Raw genomic sequence first — 20,078 nt, forward strand, 5'->3', positions numbered from 1 at the left:
GATAGGAATATGAACATTGTACACAAACATATTGACTCATTAATGGTAACGATGAGGATGCGATCATTAGAGTCACCCTGGTAAGCCAAAATCATCGTTAGATCTGATGAACAAACACATCCATTGGAGTGCACTATTGTTAACCCATGCACGATAACCAATCATCAATCAATAACCAATTAGAGATGAGCATAATGGTTTTTTGCTTTTTGGCCTGGGATGCATTCTGTTGCTGCTGGGAGCATATTTTACACAATTTTATAAATGATTCCGGATATTGCGGGGGAAGAGACCAATTAACTCATGAAATGCAACACAACCTGATTGGATGCTAAGCGCATCCGTCATCCGCTGTATCAGGGGGCTTACCTGTACTCCATATCAGCAGTAAAATCGTCGTGGAAATTGATGCCATGTTTTTGCCCTTTATTTTCCAACCACCTAGAGACGCCATTGACTGACGGTGGTGCTTTCTGACGATCGTAACCAACAGGCGGGACTGAACGACGACGATGGCGACGATGATGCACTGTTGCCGTCGGTAGAAGCAACCAACCACACTGGGCCTGGTTTTTTGTTGGAAAAATTCTTTAACAGACGCCTGCCAAGAATGATGCAGGCTGAATGAGTTGTTGAGGAGACGCTTTTCTTTTGGTATTACTTTTTTCACTCATCACACACACACACACATACACAAGAAGGAAGGTTTTTCACACACTTTGTTGAATATGCTACTGTTGGGCTTTAAGTATGGTTTAACTTTTCCGCTATACCACCGGCACTTGGTACACGCGTGTTACACTAAAGCTGACTGCACATGAGACTGGCAAGCATTGAAGAACACACATAAGGGAACCACACAGACTGGCACACGTAACACTCGCGCCTATTTTGCTTCTTTCATAGAAAATCTTTACACGAACAGATTGCACGGCGTGTGTAAGAAATAGCTTGTAGTGAATGGGAAATTCAAGCACTTTTCACCTGACAACAAATTTCCCACCATTTCCCGGACACCAGACACTTTTTGCGTGTGAACATTTGATACTTTTTTTTCCTCAACTTTGCCACTTTCTACGTGCAGATGATGATTTTTTTTTGGAGGCTGTTTCGGTATTATGTTTGTTAGGCAAAAAAGTATGCTGCAACACTCACTAACACCACTACTACCGGCAATGGGCAGGTATTGATCGGTTTCGTATGCTGTACTTTTAACACTTTTGAGTTCTGATTGAAAGATTCGACGATTGTTACCATCCGCTAAACGATATTGCCATCAATTTCGATAAATCGGGACAGATCGATCGATTGATTGACAGCAACAAAGGACATCCATACTTCTGTCTGCCTTTAAATCGTATTTCTCCGCCGTTATCCTGGCTCCAATTGCTTTTCCTTGATGAATTGACACTTTGCGACACCGGTCGTCTTGGTTGTTGTGCCTTCTCAAGGATGCGAATGTTTGTCGGTTAGAAAGCTGTTAAACTCGCTGATGGAATGGGAAGTTTGAAGGAAAAAAACGACCACAAACTTAGTACAACGAGCTGTCCACTATGGCGTTCCCGGTCTCTACAGTGTGATGTCTTACGGAGGCTTGTATTCGTGGACGGTTTTGATGAATGTAACTCCCTCGGTAGATGATGACTTGGTGTGTGTGTGAAAGTGTTGATAGACTTTCGCAAGAGTTTGCAACCAGAAGAAGAAGGGTGAATCTTTTGTGTTTGTTTGTGTTTGGTTTGTGTTTTTTTGCTTCTCTCTTAAGGAAGCTACATCAAGAAATGGGAAGAGTCTTCGCTTCAACGTCCGCGACAGTGCCGAATGCTTTCCTCTATTCGTTTACCACGACCAAACCATGTTGTTTTGAATGTTTTGTTTGCTTTGAGTTCCGGCTTTCTGCTGCCATCATTTATCTTCGCCTTGGCTGTTCGTGTTGTTCTGTGTGGTAGATTTGTGGTGGAAGTTTTTCTGCTTCATACCGGTACTGGAACCGGCGTTAAAGTATATCTCTGGTATTGGGCGATTGGGTTTTTGATCGAACGGTTTTGAACGGGTAGAGTGGAGAAAAAATTCACTCGTTCACTCACACACACACTGCCTTAATCACAACATTTGCTTGGCTGCGTAAGATTTAAACGACTGCAGCTGTCCACAGAACCAACGAACTGCACTTTTTACAAGCTCTTGAAATCGATCCACTTTGTTGAACGTGTTGTTGCTCTGTGCCAGTGCCTAGCGGGAAATAAAGAGGGAAAAAACAATGTTAGTGTTGGGTAAAGCATTTCGTAAGAAAATTTCCGCCATAGAATGTGGTCGTTTCTGTCAGAAAAACGGGGCACAACATAATTCCCAAAATTCTCTTTCTTACCGGAAGCAATCAGTTTTTGTGACTCTTTCCCGTCCGACTACCGCTTCAATATGGCCGACGAAAAATTTTTTTTTCGTCCATGCTGTTATTTCGACGGCAAAATACAGTCAAAGTGTCATAAACAATTCCACACCACCGTGCACCATCCGGAAGAATCCGACCGAGTTGTGAACAACGTCTCAGATTTGTGACAAGTTTGCAGGCCACAAACGTTGCTTACTGGCCGGTTTTGCTTATTGGTTTGCGGTTTTGCTATCATTTGGTTAGCAAGCGGTCCAGGAGTCTTGGAGTCTCGCAAACGACCATTCAATGCATCGAAACTCACATAACTAAACACTAAGTTGTTCGGCGGTAATATAAGACTATGCGAAAAAGAACAAAACAAAAAAAACATTATTATCAATCCCATTTGTTTCGTTTCATTAAAACGAAGGGAAACATTAGCGACGATTCGGCGAGTGAAAATATTTCCTTGCGCTCGGCGAGTGGAATCGTACCACAAGAAAATGGCACAACCGTTTAGCCCTAAACGAGAGTGCAAATAAAATAAAAATCAATTTAATAGCTTACCATGGGCAAAAAGTTGGTCCCGGTACGGCAATTGATTGTAATAAATATAAATAAAAGCACTCAATCGCTCAATCGTTGGGTGGTTGATTTGGTTTTGGTTTCGTCGGCACGGACCGGCCTTTTGTTGGCTGTGGTGGTCGAAATGGACGAAAATTTCCAGAAGATCGCTATCGATTTCGTTTGTGGTCTTAAGGGGGCTGGCCCCGAGAGGTGGGTGGGAGAATGAAAAAAATCGTAATATATGGGTTTGAAGTTTTTTGTCCCCCCTCGGGGTTTTAATAATCGAGAAATGTTGGAACATCTGTATGATATCGGAAGTTTATGACATGGGTCGAGACAATGGGAAGTCGAGAGATAAGATTGGAAGCAATGTATTTGCTACTAGTTGCGTGTTTAGCAATTGATTGTTGTCGATGTAAACAGTCGTGTAAAGTTTTGTTATATCTTTTCCGTACCTCTGATGAGCTTTGTGGACATTAAAGAGCAAGGGCCTAAGTTGCAACTTTTCTATATACTACCCTAACTGCAGAATTACGGTTACGATGGTATTTCATTTATCAAATCAACCATCCTGCACCGCAACACCGCAATCTATCCCCGCGCTCCTCACAATACTCTAATGCCAACCATCCGGATCGACAGCGTCCGCCTCTAAATAAGCTTAATTTATTTGTAAGTCAAGCACATGCCTTCTGTCGTGTACCGTTCGGGACAAGGAATTCGGGTAGGAAAAGTTGGTAGTATTTTTAGTACTTGCAGCGAACGAAGGATCGCATGCAAGTGGAGAAGGTAGGCTAATGTTTGTGGCTTTTCCGAGAGTGAATTCGGATTCGATGTGCTAGAAATTTATGGGTTTGTTGATTGAATGGACTCGGAATTGATCGTAGAGTTAATTGTAAGGAAGTGACGGAGATGTTTATGGTTCGATGGTTTCTGAGGTTTGGTTTGTGGTTGGATTCCTGTCAGAAGGAAAATTTCTTTTCGTTGTGATTGAATGAACACTAATGAAAAGAGGCATTTTCTGAAGTAAAGTGTGTGTGCTGTAAGTTTTTTGGGGAAATTATGTTTAGTATTGTTTTTTTGTTGTTGAAGTTAAATGAGTATGTGTGTGTGTCAAAGTTGTGAAATGAAATTAAATTCCCAGAATTAGTGAGAAGAATATGGAGTGTTACATAAGTTTCGCCGAACGTTGGTCCCCACGTGTAGGTCGCCCGTAACAAAGATATTCGCCATCGTTCGTACACCCTGCAGCACGTTAGCAGTTGATGGAGACTTTGATTGTAGGGCAGCAAGAAAAAAAGGAGTCTTTTCTTGGTAGCATTCGTCGAAAATCTTCCCCACGCCATCGTCTAGCCAAATAATCAGTAGCAAACCGAAAAGCATCAAGCGAAAACGCAATGGCCCAAGGGAAAACTGTAAATTATATAAAAATACCATTTTATTCAATTATCCTTGCAATGGTTAGCAACTCTCTGATGTAGCTGATGTAGCAACGAGCCATGCTTTCCAAGATTTTGGGGCAAAACGCACTCACACCCGTGCCCATATATGACGAGGGTTGTCTTTAGTCGTCCATACTGCCACATACAGATAAAACGACATGAAGCCCACGCACACGTCCATGTGGAGATGGAACAGTTTTTTTTTGTCCCCTTTTCTCTGCTTCTTGTCACGGTGGTTGGTACGACCACCCTTAACCGGGGGATGGGGGTTGAGATGAGTTGAATCGTTCACTTCCTTCAACATGCTGCTGGAAGCGAACGTTTTCTTACACAACTGGACCGGAAGATGATGATGGCCGGAGAAGGTGGTGGTGGTGATGGTTTGCCAACGGAAGTCGCTTGTTTCGTCTGGAGACGGCAAAGTGACAGTGAATGTGCTGCTAACTGACGTAGTGCCTGTCACTTTGAGCCACTTTGCAGCGCGCCTGGAGAAGAAGTAGAAGAGCTCTCCTGAAGTGGCAAATACTGCCGAGTAGCTAGGAATAACTGCACGGGTTTTGGGCCCCTGCTCGTACTTGCTGAGCATGGCGATTTGACGAACTCATCATCAGCAGCAGCGCAGCAGTTTTGTGCGGAGTGCGCCATTGGGGACGACAGCCATCCAACCATGCCTTGAACGGTTCAATGACAAGTGTTGGAATTCAACGATTGAATTATTCCTCTATTTTTTTTTATGTTTGTTTGGTTGTGCCTTTGTCCTCGCACTTTCTATCGCACTTGCAGACAGGAATCGAATGTTCAGCAGATAATTCAATGCTCGTCCAACACACTGAAGGTTTTGGGGGACACTTTTCTTGCCGCATCGCGATGCAATGGCATCGATTGTCTCGTACACCACATTTGCCGTGTCGTGTGGACAGCTGTAAGTGAGTTTCCGCTTCGATGGACAGTCGGGTTGCTCGTGAAGTGATATGCATCTTTGTCCAGAGGGCAGACCCGAAACCGGGATGAGGCATACGGTGGAAAAGAGAAATTCAATCCATAACCCAATCAATCATTCCTATTGTGCCCGTGTGCCACCAGGATCGCCCGAGCACCCGAGTGGTTATTTCCTCGTTTTCAAAGTGTGGACATTACCAGACCAAGTTCCCAGCTGCCTGAGGACATGGTGGGATTTTTATTTACTCAACCAGTTACCGGTTACCGGGCTCATTTCCACTGTTATCGGGCCACTTCTACGACGAGATCATCCTTGCGGTAAGCGATTTGCGTGACTCGTGAAGCGAAGTTATGGTACGAAAGGGGGTTTTTTTTTTGCTCCATACCATCGCGCAAACACACATACGCACGCCCACCCAAGTGCCCGATGCCGGTGGGGGAAAACTCCCTTGCTGATCGGGGTTTTCTTGGACAGGCGGAAGCACATGGGTAATTGAGTTTTGATGTGTTCTGCGTTTGAATTCCGTTTTTCCCAACCGTTTCGTTGGGAGAAAAATCGTGCTCAATAAAATGGGGAGCGGCGACAGGAAGTTCGATAAGAAGTACAGAACTTCTAGTTTGGTTACAAGTTTTGTAACCATCCGCAACGATAATAACACCAGCAACAGCAAACGGTGAGTGAAGTAAATTTATCACACGACCTCCTAAAGGGCAGAAGGCATAAGAAGTGTGTGGAAAATGGAGGAGCAGGGAGACAAAGCAGAGCTGATGGATCGATCAGGGCACAAGCACTCGTGATGAGCATGAGTGCAGTTTAGTCTGCTTTCAAGTGGATTTCCACACAGAGAGAGACACACACCCACGCACACACATAAACTCCATCAGCTTGGTTTAATTCTTTCGATCCCGCCGGGATGTCGGTCCCGGATGGACACGGCCAAAACGAGCAACGTGAGAAAAAAGAATAAATAAAAATAACAACGCAACAAAGCAAAAAAAGAAAGAAAACCATCCGGTCAGATCAACCTTCGTACAAACGACTATAATTCAGTGCGGCGTTTGGTTCACTGTGGACAGTTCTTGGAAACCGTTCCGTGCAGCAAAAGCAGGGACATCAGCATGGAACCGTGCATGGGATACACGTTGTTCACGAGTCTGTTGTTTTTTTTTGTGTGTGTTGTTTGCCTGAAAATGTTACGTATTCACCATCGTGGAAAATTACCGTACTAGACGGATGGTTGGATAAAACGGGGCCGGAGATTGACCAGCATAGGCCCTGGGTGAAATGACTCGTCCTGCGGGTGGGAAAATGCCGCTTCTCTCTTCCACTCCCACGCCCACCCGATGGGAGGGAGAAGAAGAAAAAAAAGGATAATTGAGTTTTCATGGTTAGTCGGTTACATCAAGCATCTGTCAGGCGTTTGTTTTGTGAGTCAATTAAAGAGTGAAGAAATTGTTTTCCACCGACTTTAGCTCCCTCCCCACCCCCGGGGGGGTAGGATTGGGATGGGCTTTCACGAAAATGTCCACAATTTTGTGAATTAGGGGCGAAGCTCGCTGCTGCGCCCCAAAAGTTTGCCAGTGGGCGATGAAGTGTACAGCAATGTTAACATAATTTTCAAAAATTAAAAAACCCTCAATGTTCCGTTGGTGACGATGCGTGCAGTGAAGCGAAAGCGAAGCTTGCGTGTAATAATGGTAGATGAAAGATGGAGTTGCTAACCACGCCCTGGGTCAAATGAAAACGTATAATTTGGTGTAATTTTCGAGAGGATGTAGGAATTGTAGGTATTATCGCTTAAGTAGAAGAAATAATGGTACCAAACAAAAGGTCCACTAGTGGTGTTGTGTGTGTGTGTGTGGCGAGGGAAAGATAAATTAATAAGCGTTTGGGAAACATTTTTACACCCGACATTAGTGTGTCTTGCTGCAGTCGTGGAACTTTCCGTCCGTGGGTACCCGTATACCAGAAACCGCATCCTTGTAAACGAGCGATAAGTAAAGTTTATCGATTTTATGTCTTCCCACCAAGCAAAAGGACTCGGGTTTTTTTGACTTTGCTTCAGGCACCTCATCTGTCCGTCTTCTTGTAAACAAAACCCACCTTTTGCTTCTCACATTACGTTCTGCGGAAAGTTATTCTTGTTTTGCTAACTCTTCGGCTTACCTCGTCGCGTTGTGTTTTATGTTTTGCAGAACCTAGCGCCAGAAAGCTCCACAAGTTAAGTTAGCCGGACACAGTAAAATACTGACGGCAAACGCACACACACTGCCACCAATGGGACCGGATCGAGAAGGCAAGAAGTTTCCTTTGCCACAAACACCGATCAATTTTCACACAACTTCACTACCATTTTGGGGGGTGCCCATCCGCGTATGTTTACTGCCACTCCATTTGACCGCAGGAATATTTGGTTCGTTCACGCTACTATTTCACTTGGCACTTGGGGCTCGAACTCGATGCAAACTTTCCATTTTCAAATGCAAAACGCCTAAACGCTTCATTTCGGTGTGTGGGCCGAAACTGAAGTTATTTCTCACTCTCCGCAGGCCTCGCCACGCTGGAAGCGGTTAAACTCATGACACTTTTTGTACTTTTTCTTTCCAATTTTCACGATTCCACTTGAACGAACGATTTCGTTTGCCAAATTTTCACTTCACCTTCGAAAGCTTCTTCCCCGATGGTTTGCACTGGTTTGGTCGGGGGTGTTGCGTTTGAGGCACACCATATGTACCACGTTTTGATGACATGTTAATGAGGGATAATCCAACAGATGCTATGGTTAAATCTTACACTTGCTGCCTAGCATTTTGCTTGGTAAAGAAGGTGATTTTTGTACCCTTGTTCACTTAGGTTACATTTTTATTTTCACCCTTTAATATACACAAGCACACACACAGAGAGATAAAATTGTGAAGTAGAAGTTGGATGAGACACATTTGTCATTCACCGTGCAGCACGCGAAACACTCAGGTTGCTTTATTTACATAATCAATGTACGTGAAAAATCCTTTTTTGCGTATATTTTGTGCCACACACAAAAAAAGCACGACGTACCGATGCGGTGCAATTCAAGTGTGAACTCTGATCGGCAAACTTCAAGAACCCCGGTGCAAGAGGCCTTAACTCAAATGGGTGAACATTCTTTAAACGAAAGCAACCACTTTTCCACATACACACAGCACACACGCACACTTTCACGAAAAAGTTTGTACGTCGCGCAAAGGAGTGTCAATTGTTTGGCGGTAGAACAACCGTAACACCGACCGCTACTGTGTTGCACGGTTGCGACGAGACTGGAATGGTTCTAAACATCCGTTTCCGTTCGAAACGTGTCCCGAAACGGAAGAGCACTGGAACCGAAGGCCGGCATTCGCAGGCACTGGAACGTGTTCGTCGGACATGCGCCGTTGCGGTCGGGTTCGGTTCGGTACGGGTTCCTAAAGCGGCAGTTTCGCTCCGAACAGGTGGAAACGCACGTTCGAAAACTTCCAACGGCGGCTGGGCGGCTCCATTGGAAGTGTTTGTTGCTTGGTGCTGGATGTGTTGGAAGCAGATCTTTCTGCTTCTGAGATCTGAGAGACATTTATCCGACTCATCATCACTCCAAGGGAACGGGTTTGGTGAAAGAGAGATTCTGGTGAAGATTTTCCAGTGCGAGAGAGAGAGAGCGACAACTATTTCACTTGTCTGGTTTCTTAAAAACGGATTAGCTGCACAAAGCTGTACAGTTTTACCCAGCAAACTGTAGCAGTATGAAGAGATACGTTACATTCGTTGCTAAAATCTGGTTTAGTTAAACAAGAAAAAATAAATTACGAAACCTAGTAAGAAATGCACATACGATGGCGCGATTAACGCTTCACCGGACACTTGGCAAAACTCCCCATACTCACCGCGAAGAATGCACCCAAATGTATGTCGAACGCGTAGGTAGTAATCTTGATGGCATTATGTTGTATCTGACAAAGAAAGCTATGCAGCTGTAAAACAGAAGACGGTTTCATGGTGAAAAAGGAGGGAATGTTTTAAACATTTCGCAGCAACAAAAAAGGGTGTAGAACTGTACCTTTTTAATACATAATTTATCACTTTCTTGAGATATTGCGTAACTGATGCACGATGCCGTTCGTTTGCCCTAGTCGAAGGAGATAATGATGGGTGTTTTTTGTGGTATGATTGATCGGTTGGAATTCGTTCACAATTGGCTTCTTTTTTTGGTACAAACCTCTTCTATCACTAGATGACTGTTGTAGACCGATTGAAACAAGCTAAGCTTATATATTAAGTCCCAAACTAAGAATATACTGACGGAAAAACGCTTATCATGACCCACAACAAAGATGGCACGATAGAAGGTGTATATCGCCATTATTCCATACAGTATATTTGTATTACAGTATCTTGGAAACTAGAAAAAATAACAATTTTATTGATACTATTTTGATGCATAATATTTTGAAGATGTTGATGTCGATACGTACCAAAAATTTGTAACGATTGCTTATCTTCGTAGAAACGCTGTGTAACTCATCGTAAATCAGTGCGATACGTGCTACAAGATCTGTTCGGTAGTGGATCTCATTTTTGGAGGTTATCTGGATCATTTTTCTTCCGAAAGTAGGTTGCAGCTGGTAGAAATTTGCATCGCAAAGGTAATTCCTGTAAAAGGGTTGAAATGTTAGGCTTTACGTATTGAGACACTTTCAGTTTTAAATTCTTCAATGTATTGGTGGTGGGAACTACGGAGTTGAAATTCGACTACAACGTCTGGGGTAGAGATGAGAATAACAAATCCTTTTAAGTGAGTTAACTCAGAGTGAAATAGTCGCTATTAGGAGTCAGCTCGTTTAACGACTCATTTCGGAGTCATAAAAAACTGGTATAAACGTATAAGTTAAGGTTCGGTCATTTTACTCACTCATGAGTGTAAGCGTGTAGCTGTGGTGAGTTGCAAAAACAGTAAATACGTGAGATGAAACAAAAATGAGTTGAAACGAAACGTTTGATACACATGAATTACAAATCACCTTAGTTTTTTGAGTATTTTTGCAAAATTTTATAAATTGATTTATTTTAATACCAATTGGTTGAAATAGGTTTCTTTTTACTCAAATAATGCTGTAACTAAAGAAAAGAATAAAAATATATAAAAAAATAAAAAAAATCTAAAATTTAGAAAATTTTATAAGGCTATAGCCTTAGTTTTTTTTGAGTAATTTTGCAAAAAATTATATTTTTTTTTACTTTAACGCCAATTGGTTGAAACAGGATTCTTTTCATTCAAATATTGCTTTAAGTTAAAAAAAGAATAAAAAAATAAAAAATAATTTCAAAATTTCATAATTTCCTAAGGCCTTAGATTTTTTTTTGAATAATTTTGCAAAATTTTGAAAATTGATTTATTTTAATGCGAATTGGTTGAAATAAGTGTCTTTTCACTCAAATAATGCTTTAATTAAAAAAAGAATAGAAAATAATAAAAAAAATAAAAAAAATCTAAAAATGTGAAAATCCCGATTCATGTCCTTGCCGATCAGACTAGCCCGCTTTTTGGCTTGTGCAGGTTTGATAGTTAGGCAGAACGAGAAGTATATTCATTTGGGTAGTGTCGGTATTGTACACATGTATTCCGTTTCAACTCATGGGTATGAAACGTTTCGTTTCAACTCACTCGCACATTTTTGTCTCAACTCACGTATTTACTCTTTTTGCAACTCGACTCACCACGGCTACATGCTTACACTCATGAGTGAGTAAGTGAAAAAAAGAGTCACAAAACCTCCTCGTTCGATACAACGTTTCAACTCACTATCTCACACTTACTCACTTTGCACATCTCTTGTCTGGAGTCCGGAGTTAACTCCGAATTACCCCGAAGTAAATAACGGTTTACTCCGGAGGGAACTCGGGTGCTGCATCAAGAGTTAACTTCGAAGTAATCTTCGATTTTACATCCGGACTCCTGATTAAGTCGGATTCAACTTCGGTCAGTGCAGGAGCGCAGTTAGATGTACTGTTTTTACAACTTCCTTAATTGCTTCTTCATCCACACCCGCCCCCGGTCGATATTAATGTCGGAGTTACTCCGGATGAGTAAATTGAGGATTTACCCATTACTACAATGTACATGCACTCACCTTATGTGTGCGTTAAGATCGATTAAGCGTAACCGTAGCTCATAGATTTCCGCATAGCAAACGCCTACAATAATTCCTATCGAAATACCAGTCATCAGATGACCAACGAACATTGGCAAATTGTAATTAATATTTTCCCGCTCGACCGCATACACGGAGAAAACGATTGCAACGAATGTGCACAGCGATAGCAGCACCATCTGCACCAGCAGCTCGCTGGTGTGAAAATTGCGTGTCTGCCGTGCACCCAAAGCATCGAGTTGTTTATCAATCGAGCGAAACTCATTCAACAGTTCAGCGGTCCACTGGCGCTGGTAGGCACGCAGCACCAGCACTGTAATGACGTCGCACGAACCGAGCCCGAGAAGGATTTTTCCACCAATGTCCACGATGTCTGCACCGGTGTAGGCGTAAACATCCGGTATCCGCACATTCTCCACCGTGCAGTACACGTACGTAAGTGTGTACAGGAGAAACAAACAAATACCGGTCCGGGAACGTGTTGCCACGAAGCCATCTTTCGTTTCTTGATAATGGTAACAGTTGAAGCCAAAAAAGCGTGCCAAAACCAGTATGACTTGTAAGTTTTCCATCCGCACACTGTTCGAGAACGATGCCAACCGAGGGTTTTTGGTAGCCAATGTTGTTAAAAGAATGAAAAGGAACCTTATCACCGTGCTTCACGTACAGCGTTCGAATCGCTTTTAGAGTTTTCACGCTGTTCGGATGACTGGTGGGCCGGGGCTGGTTTGAACGATCGAGATATGGATCGCGAACGTAATTGGGGTTTATGAAAAATTGATTTCATTAATTCTGATTGCCTTAAGCACGTGGCATGGTTCAGAAGTTGGTTCCGGGAGCTGAAACGATTCGGTTTTTTACCCCGAATGTTTGCCACACGATAATTGCGTGGTAGAAAGCAATCGTACGCAATGTTCTAACCGATCGATGTAGCAAGTAAATAATAGAATCACTCAAAATTTTGATGTTGTTTTTGTCTGATAAGTATGCTGACGAAAAAAAGCTTTTTAGGGATAAGAGTTTTTACATCGAATTAACTCAATGTTTTAAAGGTGCGTGGTTTGGTTTGGATAAAATCCTCACTTTACTGTTATGATTAGTTTGAGGTAGAAAATATTATTTAAAAAATGTGTATTTAACTGGAAAATCTTTTTTTCACCCCTTCTCTTTTACCTACCTTTTTCATTCCGTATCAAATATTTGATCTCGATGTTACGAGCTTATGTAAATAAGCAAAGTAAATTCCCCCCCATAAAAAATACAGCTCAAAGCACGGGTTATAGCAGCGAAACAAACAACGTACGAAATCTTCTTATCATCGTTCGTCAGAGATTCGACGCGATTTCCTTACGAGACACGTTAACTCATAAGTTGAAGACGTTTTGCTGCGTCTTGAGCATTCGGGAGAAAAAGATATTTTTCAACGTCTTCCACCGAAGGAAAGGAACCTGGCATGGAGCGTAATGGAATTATAAATGTTTAGCCACGCAATGTTAGCGCACGGTTTATTAGATTTCTACGGGCCAAAGCATTGAAATACGCTAGAGAAGGTGCATTAAAAATTTTGCCCTTTTGCAGTTCAGTTTACCGTACGCCATTTTGTTCGAATACCACACTGCTCCAATTCCATGATGGAGTTTTGAGGGGGGAGAAACGGCAATGTTGAAGGTTTACCGCACGAATTCACAAATTCAGTCGTGCGACACGGAGTTGACACGGTCGGTGACGGGACGCGACCAAGACGCACTTCATTGCATAAAATCATCGGTAAGAGGGAAGGATTCGTATTCAGATTGGATGCGACCGCCATTTGCTGCCATATCTTCAACTCGCTAACGATTTGCAAACGAGTCGGTTGTTGCTCTAGATGTTCAGCTGACTCCGAAGAAGTGAATGATTCTTTTGATGCATTTTTTTCATACGTTGGTTTGCCGCCATTCATGGAATGTCTCTGTCGATGGCCCAAATTTGAAATCACACGCGTATAAAAGTCCTTGTTTGTGTGTGTGAACTAGAAGCTTTCATCGCAATCACCTGATTGGTGCAAAAGTTCCATTCTCCAATTGTGATTTGGCAAGTGCGTGGAAACCAAGGACGATACAGTCGTTTGTCTGTATCGCGATTCTTGAAACGTTCAATCTCACCACTTGCGCACTGTCGGATGTACTTAAACGTTTGTAAAACCACAATGAACTAACCCGACCTCGAATGACTGGCCCGACAAGAGCATTAGCCAGGCAGACGGATGGGACGGTAGAATGTGCCCGACGTTAAGAATAGCGCTTTCAGGGACGGACGAAAGTTTTGCCGTGTGGTAAGTCGTTGCCATAATTTGCCGTAATTTGTCACCCGCAGGTGGATATGCATGCCATCCCGATGTTCGACACGTTCCAAATTGGGGCGGGGGTTGGCTTGGGTGGGTAAAGGCACTGGTGGGGAAGGTGGCAAATTAATGAAGTCTTCTTAAGTATGTTGTGGGATGTGTTGCGAACACGCGAACCGGCGATGTAAACCGTTAGTAAGATGGTGGCTAAATTTTGCTTGCCCTTCAGATAATGAGTGAGAAATTACGATTATTTTCACCATCACCGGCACGGGGCGTTCGGGATTCCGTCTCGTGTGTATTTGTAGCGGCGGATCGTTTCGGTTTTCCAGTTTTGCAGACTTGGAGGGAACGCTCAGCGGTCGGTAAAATCTATCTCCCCGCAGTCTCATTCAACTTCAAACAATAGCAATTAAGTGGGATAGAGAGAGAGAGAAAGAGAGAGAAAGAGAGAGATTCAATTCCAACCGCTTGACGGGAGGCAAAACCGTGATTTGCTTGCCACATTTCAAACCGCTCCACCAAACGCACTTTGTCACGCCGCGTGCGAAACGATTTACGACCTTCGGAATCAATTACCAGAAGTTGGCACTGTGTGAATCCTCGCACCGCTTTGCTTGTAATCGTGCGGAATTAATCTAAACCCTTTCGATAGCCGGTCCCGCCTCGACACACCTACGCAGCCAGCAGATGAATAAGATTCTTCGTAAATCATCTTATTACAACACTTTCGATTTGCAACTGATATGGTTTGTTAGGTGCGCCATTTTAATTAACGAAACAAGCAAACGGGCGTTCGAAGGACTGGCTTTAACTGAAAACAGTGGGCGGAAAGCTTTTTTTTCTTTCAAATTTCACAAATGGCTTCACATTATCAGCTTAATTATCTCGCTTTGTTTATTGTCCAGAAACAATGGAAAAATGACCCATCCCGTAATATCCTTCACCTTCACGTCCGGTTGTAACATTAATGTGTAATTATCGGTTTAATATTTGTATGCGTTACGTTTTTACAAAATTGATAACGGTTGTGAAGTTGTGCTGTGGGTCCTAACTCTAATCTGAAACGAACATCTTGATATTATATCACGCAGGTGTATCGACGTGACGTGGCTTATCGATCACGAAATCGCGCGTGAGTACATCGATGGATGGGATTCATTTTAATTAAGACAATAAATTTCACGCTACATAAACATGCTCGGTGTTGGGTCATAAATTATGCATCAGCTTGCATGATGGCAACGTCGGTCGAAGGAAAAGCTTTGGTTAATATTGATATTACGGGTTTACGTAGTACTGCTGGACGTTGATGAAATTCGTTCAGAAGTTATTGGGGTTTTGGCATTGAAAGTAGCCCTGTAGTGGCCGTAGACATCCGTTATGTTTGGATGGAGTCGAATTTTAGAACTTCTGCTAACCCATACAGACCTGTACGATGTTATTAATTTGCATCTGTTTATATTGAGAATATGTGGAGATCTGTTCGTGTGTCGAAATCGAAGCACCGGTCAGTTGTACATTTCGTGGAAGAGTTTTGCCTGTTTTATAGCGCAGTTGCTATGTTTGCTAGCGCTTGTCATTGGAGGCCATTTTGCGTACAAGAAGTTCAGCGAAAAGGATGCAACGTATCTTCATCAAGGGACCAGTGTGTTGATTCGAATATCGGGCGTATTTGCCATTGTGATCTCGATCAGCAATGCGATGGGTGGGCGAAGAATATGGACCATCTTGGAATGTTTTGATAAGTTTGACAAGCGGATGATCATGCTCAAGGCAGCTGTCGATCATCGTGCACAGAAGCTGGTGATTATGTTATGGACGGTGATACTTTGCCTCGGTGTTACAGTTTTTGTCGTGATGTTCATGTTTGCAATCGTCACCAACTATTCCAGTGCGGTGCTGCAGTTCGTTACAATACTGCAGATAGCTATCTTCGTGGTAGTGATCGTTGCGATGCTATGTCAAATGGTGATAGTGGTGTATATGGCAAGCTGTAGATTTTATCATCTGCGTCGATTTTTCGAAGTGAACTTTCTCCCGCTGAAACCCACTGCTTCGTTCATGGTGAGCGAATTACCCACTGTCAATCAATTTCGGCGTCTTACCGATTCCGGACTGTTTTGTACAGTGATGGAACTGTTCCATATACTGCGTGAATCAATGCGACTCGTGCACGAAGCCTATTCCGTGCAGTTGCTAAGCATGACCGTATCGAACATTCCGTCCCCGACGTTGGCAATGTTTGGGATGTATCGTTCGTTTATGACGTCGAATTATGAAATGCAAAACTTGATTGTTACCATGTTTCTGTCGAGCATTATGTATCTGATGTCGTACTTTATGCTGATTTTTCTTTCCGCCCAAATTAAACGCGAGGTAGAGCGGGTCTTCTAACCTCTTCTTCTTCTGGTTGGAGATTATTTTTCTTTCATAAAAATTTTCTTTCACCTTTACAGACTTTACAGCTGATTAAATCGTTTCATCACTTTACAAATCTTTACAATGTCGAGTTCGAAAGGATGGTGAAGATCAGCGCAGGTCAGATTTACGATGGTAGTCATACGGTGCATCTCGGACCTACGGAGTTGAACTGGAAACTAGCGTTTTCTGTAAGCCAACGATCGACTATATAATTGAGCATGGTAAAAGGATTCTAATGGTGAAATTTATTTTCTTTTTCCCGCCAGATGATGGGCACTATGATCTCTTACTTAGTCATTTTAATCCAGTTTGATCGTAGTGGCGTTGGTGCGTCGTCTATGTAGGGAAACTGTTTTGTAATCTGTTCTGTCGTGAATAAATAAAACCCACATTCAATCGTGTCGATAACGTTATAATCGTTAAAAATAAAACAGTTAAACACTCCTTGTTTTTGGTTCATTCTTTACACCACAATCTCACCCCTATTGCATGAGTGTTGTAAGTTTTTTTTTTATTTCGGCGCCTGGTAGTAGTGTGTCGCCACGAAGGGCATCTTCGCAACGGTACTGTGGTAGTGCTTATCGCGCACTTTCAGCGTTATTTCGGTGCCCGGTTTTTTGTACTCCTCCCGGATGTACCCTATCGCAATGTTTTGCTGCAAGCACGGACTCGGACAGCCGCTGGTAATTTCGCCTACCTTCTGCTGCTCGTTGTTGTAGATGTCCACATGCTGGCGTGCCGGTGCGGCTCCCGAGTCCATTTTGAAGCCTACCCGTCGCCGTGTAACACCATTCTTTATTTGTGAGTTAATTTTGTCCGATCCGGGGAAATTGTTTTCGGCGCGACGTGCCTTCGCGACCAACCAGAGCAAATTCGCTTCGACTGGGGTGGTGCTTTCGTCTATATCGTTACCGTACAAACATAGACCAGCCTCAACACGGAGCGAGTCACGGGCACCCAAACCGGCCAGCTTCAGTTTGCCAACGTTTGGATCGAGTAAGGCTGTAGCGATGTGTGCGGCTTTGGAGGAGGGAATTGAGATTTCGACACCGTCCTCACCGGTGTAGCCACAGCGTGTTATCCGACAGCCGTCAACACCGGCAATCGAATCGGTGGTAGTGTTCATGAAGTACAGCCGTGAAAGATCTTTGTGGCAGAGCTTCTGGAGCGTTGTGACAGCGTTAGGTCCCTGGACGGCAAGCAGCGACTGATCGTCGGAGGAAAGAAATTCCACCGAAACATCCTTCCCCTGAGCCTTGAACGAAGCCACGGCAGTGGATATGTTAGCCATATCAACATCCTTTCTCGATGCGTTCGATACGACGTACAGCACGTCGTCAGCTACACGGTTGACGATCAGATCATCGAGAATACCTCCGGCTTTGTTGGTAAAAACTGTAAGCGTGCCCGTTCCATTGCGCAAACCCTTAATGTCGGCCGTACAGATAGATTCCAAACAACCGATCACATCTTTGCCTGTAAAAGAGTTAAGCACTTAGTACTCCCGGCAATTCACCAGCGATTCGTTCTCTTACCTCTCAGGTAGGTCTGCAACATGTGTGAAACGTCAAAAATGGAGCCATATTCGCGTGTGTAGAGATGAGACTTGATGATGCTCTGGTCGGTGTACTGGACCGGCAACCAGTACCCAGCAAAGTCCACAAGCTTCCCGCCTTGTTGCTGATGAAACTCGTACAGCGCTGTCCGGTTTGGTGTTTTATCCGAGGCAAAGTGTCGGACCAGTGTAGTTCGGTTTAGCGATGAAACGCGACTGTACGAGGATCGCACCACATGGCGAAAAGCGGAACTTTGCATTCTAGCAGTCTCGTCGAATGGGTCGAACGTATCACTTTCACTTGTTATGCACAAATAAAGACACTCTCAATCCATCCAGATGAAGTGCTTGGTAATCGGTACGTTTCTAACGCTATCAGTTGTTTCACATGGGATCAGCATCCCGGCAGAGGTCAGTTCGATCGAGCGGCACCAATACATCGAAAGGCGGATGAAGTCGATGTCGGCGCGACGTTGTTTCAATGCGTTATCACCATGGAAGAATCCCGAGGGATAGACATCACGATCTTGCATGTAGTTGTGACGGTTGTTACAGTCTGTAGATCGCGCCTAGCATAATCGATACGGCGATAAGGTAACAATTTCACGTTATTGACACATACTGACATCTGACTCGACGATCATCACCGAACGTGATACGGCAAGACGTAGCATTGAAGTGAGACAAAGTAAGGTGTCGAATGTGTTGTACACTTTGTTTTGCGCGTGAAACGCAATTGACGTGATGCGGCACATGTTTCGATCGAATATCGTATGCGATTACTCGATTGAGCAACAGTTAAAGCAGATTAATTATTTACAATTGTCTATTATTCAATTCCTGTCCCGCATTAGAACGCTCCACCTATAATGCGTAGCTGATCTCAAAGGTTAATAGTTAGTCATCAGCCGACAGTGTCGTCTGCAGCATGTGTTTGCTGTACAGAAATCCCCGTCACGTCTACGATGTGTTACGTCCCTTACTCGCTTTTTCGAAGGTGTTTGGACAGACTGCATTCCTGATCGAAGGTGAACCACCGTACGTGCAGATCAAAGTGACACGTGTCGAGTATGTAGCATTGCTGATAAACATTGTGGCAAACAGTTTATGCGTGTACATAAACGTTACCACCAATCGGTTATCCCGCCTAACCGGTTCAACCGTGATGGATATGGGGCTTAGTTTTCTCTTCCCACTGGGTGCTACCATAATGCTGCTGTTGGCGATCGATAACTTCTTGCGGCGCAACACAACCTGCACCATCATGGCGGAGCTGTTCTCGTTGGATCGTTCGTTGCAGAGGAAAAACTACAAACCTAACCATAGGCGACAATATGTGGTGCTTATGCGGCTTCTGTTAGCGTTGATAGGGTTTATCACGACCGGAACGATATTCTCGCTTGCGATGGGTTTAGTTTCCGAATTTTCCGCCCAAAATCATATGACGAATGCATTTTCTTACGCATACACCGGCGTTCAGTTTATGATAGTGAACTTTCATTTCGTTGCCGCTGCACGGTTGCTTACGTATCGCTTGGACGCGATAAAATGTTGCATCAAGAAACACCTGGAATCGGGTACGTGGTGGATCGAGCAAAAACAACGCTGGGGAAGACGTATGGAACCGATCGATGTCGTTGCCGAGCTGGCGGGAGATTTCGCTTCCTTGGGGCGTATCGTTGAGCGTGTCAATCGGATATACTCGAATCAGATCGTTGGCTTAATTATGGGTGTGGGAATGTTCAGCATCTTCGTAATATACGTCAGCTCGTACACGTATTACGTTGGAAGTACGCAGGAATCACGCTTGACTGCCATTTTGCTAACAGCTTGGATGTTTTACGTCCTGATGGTTGGATTGATTTTCTTCTCGGGAATGGGTGTGGAAAACACGAGCAACGATATTGTCGATCTGCTGCACGAGGCTTTACACCGGGAGAATGACTTGTCCACCAAACGGAAGCTGGTGTGCTTCTCCCAGCAAACTCTCCTACGGCAACCAACACTACGATGCATGTTTTATGATTATAATTGGAAAACGTTGTTCAGTGTAAGTTTGTCTAACTAAATTTATGTTCTCTTGTAAAAACATCTGTGGTCTATTTGCAGATGTTCGGGTTGGTGGTTACCTATTTGATAATATTGTTGCAGTTTGACAAAATTTCCGAACGCCCTTCGAACGAAAAGCGCTAGCCAGTGTGGACATACAATGAAGTACTGTCGGAAATGAAAACCGCCTTTCTGCTGATGCAACAGGATTCGAAACGTTGGGCCGGACCGGTTGGCCCTGGTAATGAA

The 20,078-nt window shown here is 43.6% G+C and overlaps 3 protein-coding genes across 6 annotated transcripts in view; 1 reads left to right on the forward strand and 2 right to left on the reverse strand.

The window, feature by feature from the left end:
- LOC125765973 (zwei Ig domain protein zig-8-like) overlaps positions 1–8,627 on the reverse strand; it is a 60,755-nt gene extending 52,128 nt beyond the window's left edge. For all 4 annotated transcript variants that reach the window (XM_049431545.1, XM_049431544.1, XM_049431543.1 and 1 more), the window contains exons 1-2: positions 7,484–8,627; positions 370–2,229 (exon numbers count right to left, since the gene is read on the reverse strand). In XM_049431545.1, the coding sequence (XP_049287502.1) occupies positions 370–454 (85 nt within the window). In that variant the 5' untranslated portion in view covers positions 455–2,229; positions 7,484–8,627. The remainder of the gene's footprint in view (positions 1–369; positions 2,230–7,483) is intronic.
- Positions 8,628–14,384: 5,757 nt separating this feature from the next.
- On the forward strand, positions 14,385–16,569 carry LOC125764798 (uncharacterized). The gene is made up of 3 exons (XM_049429378.1): positions 14,385–16,180; positions 16,261–16,413; positions 16,492–16,569. Exons 1-3 carry the CDS (start codon positions 15,185–15,187, stop codon positions 16,567–16,569), a joined length of 1,227 nt encoding a protein of 408 aa, XP_049285335.1. The 5' UTR covers positions 14,385–15,184.
- A 101-nt stretch (positions 16,570–16,670) lies between these two features.
- On the reverse strand, positions 16,671–18,138 carry LOC125765947 (aminomethyltransferase, mitochondrial). Its single transcript, XM_049431497.1, has 2 exons — positions 17,761–18,138; positions 16,671–17,701 (listed from the first exon to the last, which is right to left on the reverse strand). The coding sequence occupies exons 1-2, from the start codon at positions 18,038–18,040 to the stop codon at positions 16,737–16,739; spliced, it is 1,245 nt and encodes a 414-aa protein (XP_049287454.1). The 5' UTR covers positions 18,041–18,138; the 3' UTR covers positions 16,671–16,736.
- Positions 18,139–20,078: the final 1,940 nt, after the last annotated feature.

Source organism: Anopheles funestus, chromosome 2RL, assembly GCF_943734845.2.
Source record: "Anopheles funestus chromosome 2RL, idAnoFuneDA-416_04, whole genome shotgun sequence".
In the NCBI taxonomy this organism is placed as follows: Eukaryota; Metazoa; Arthropoda; class Insecta; order Diptera; family Culicidae; genus Anopheles; species Anopheles funestus.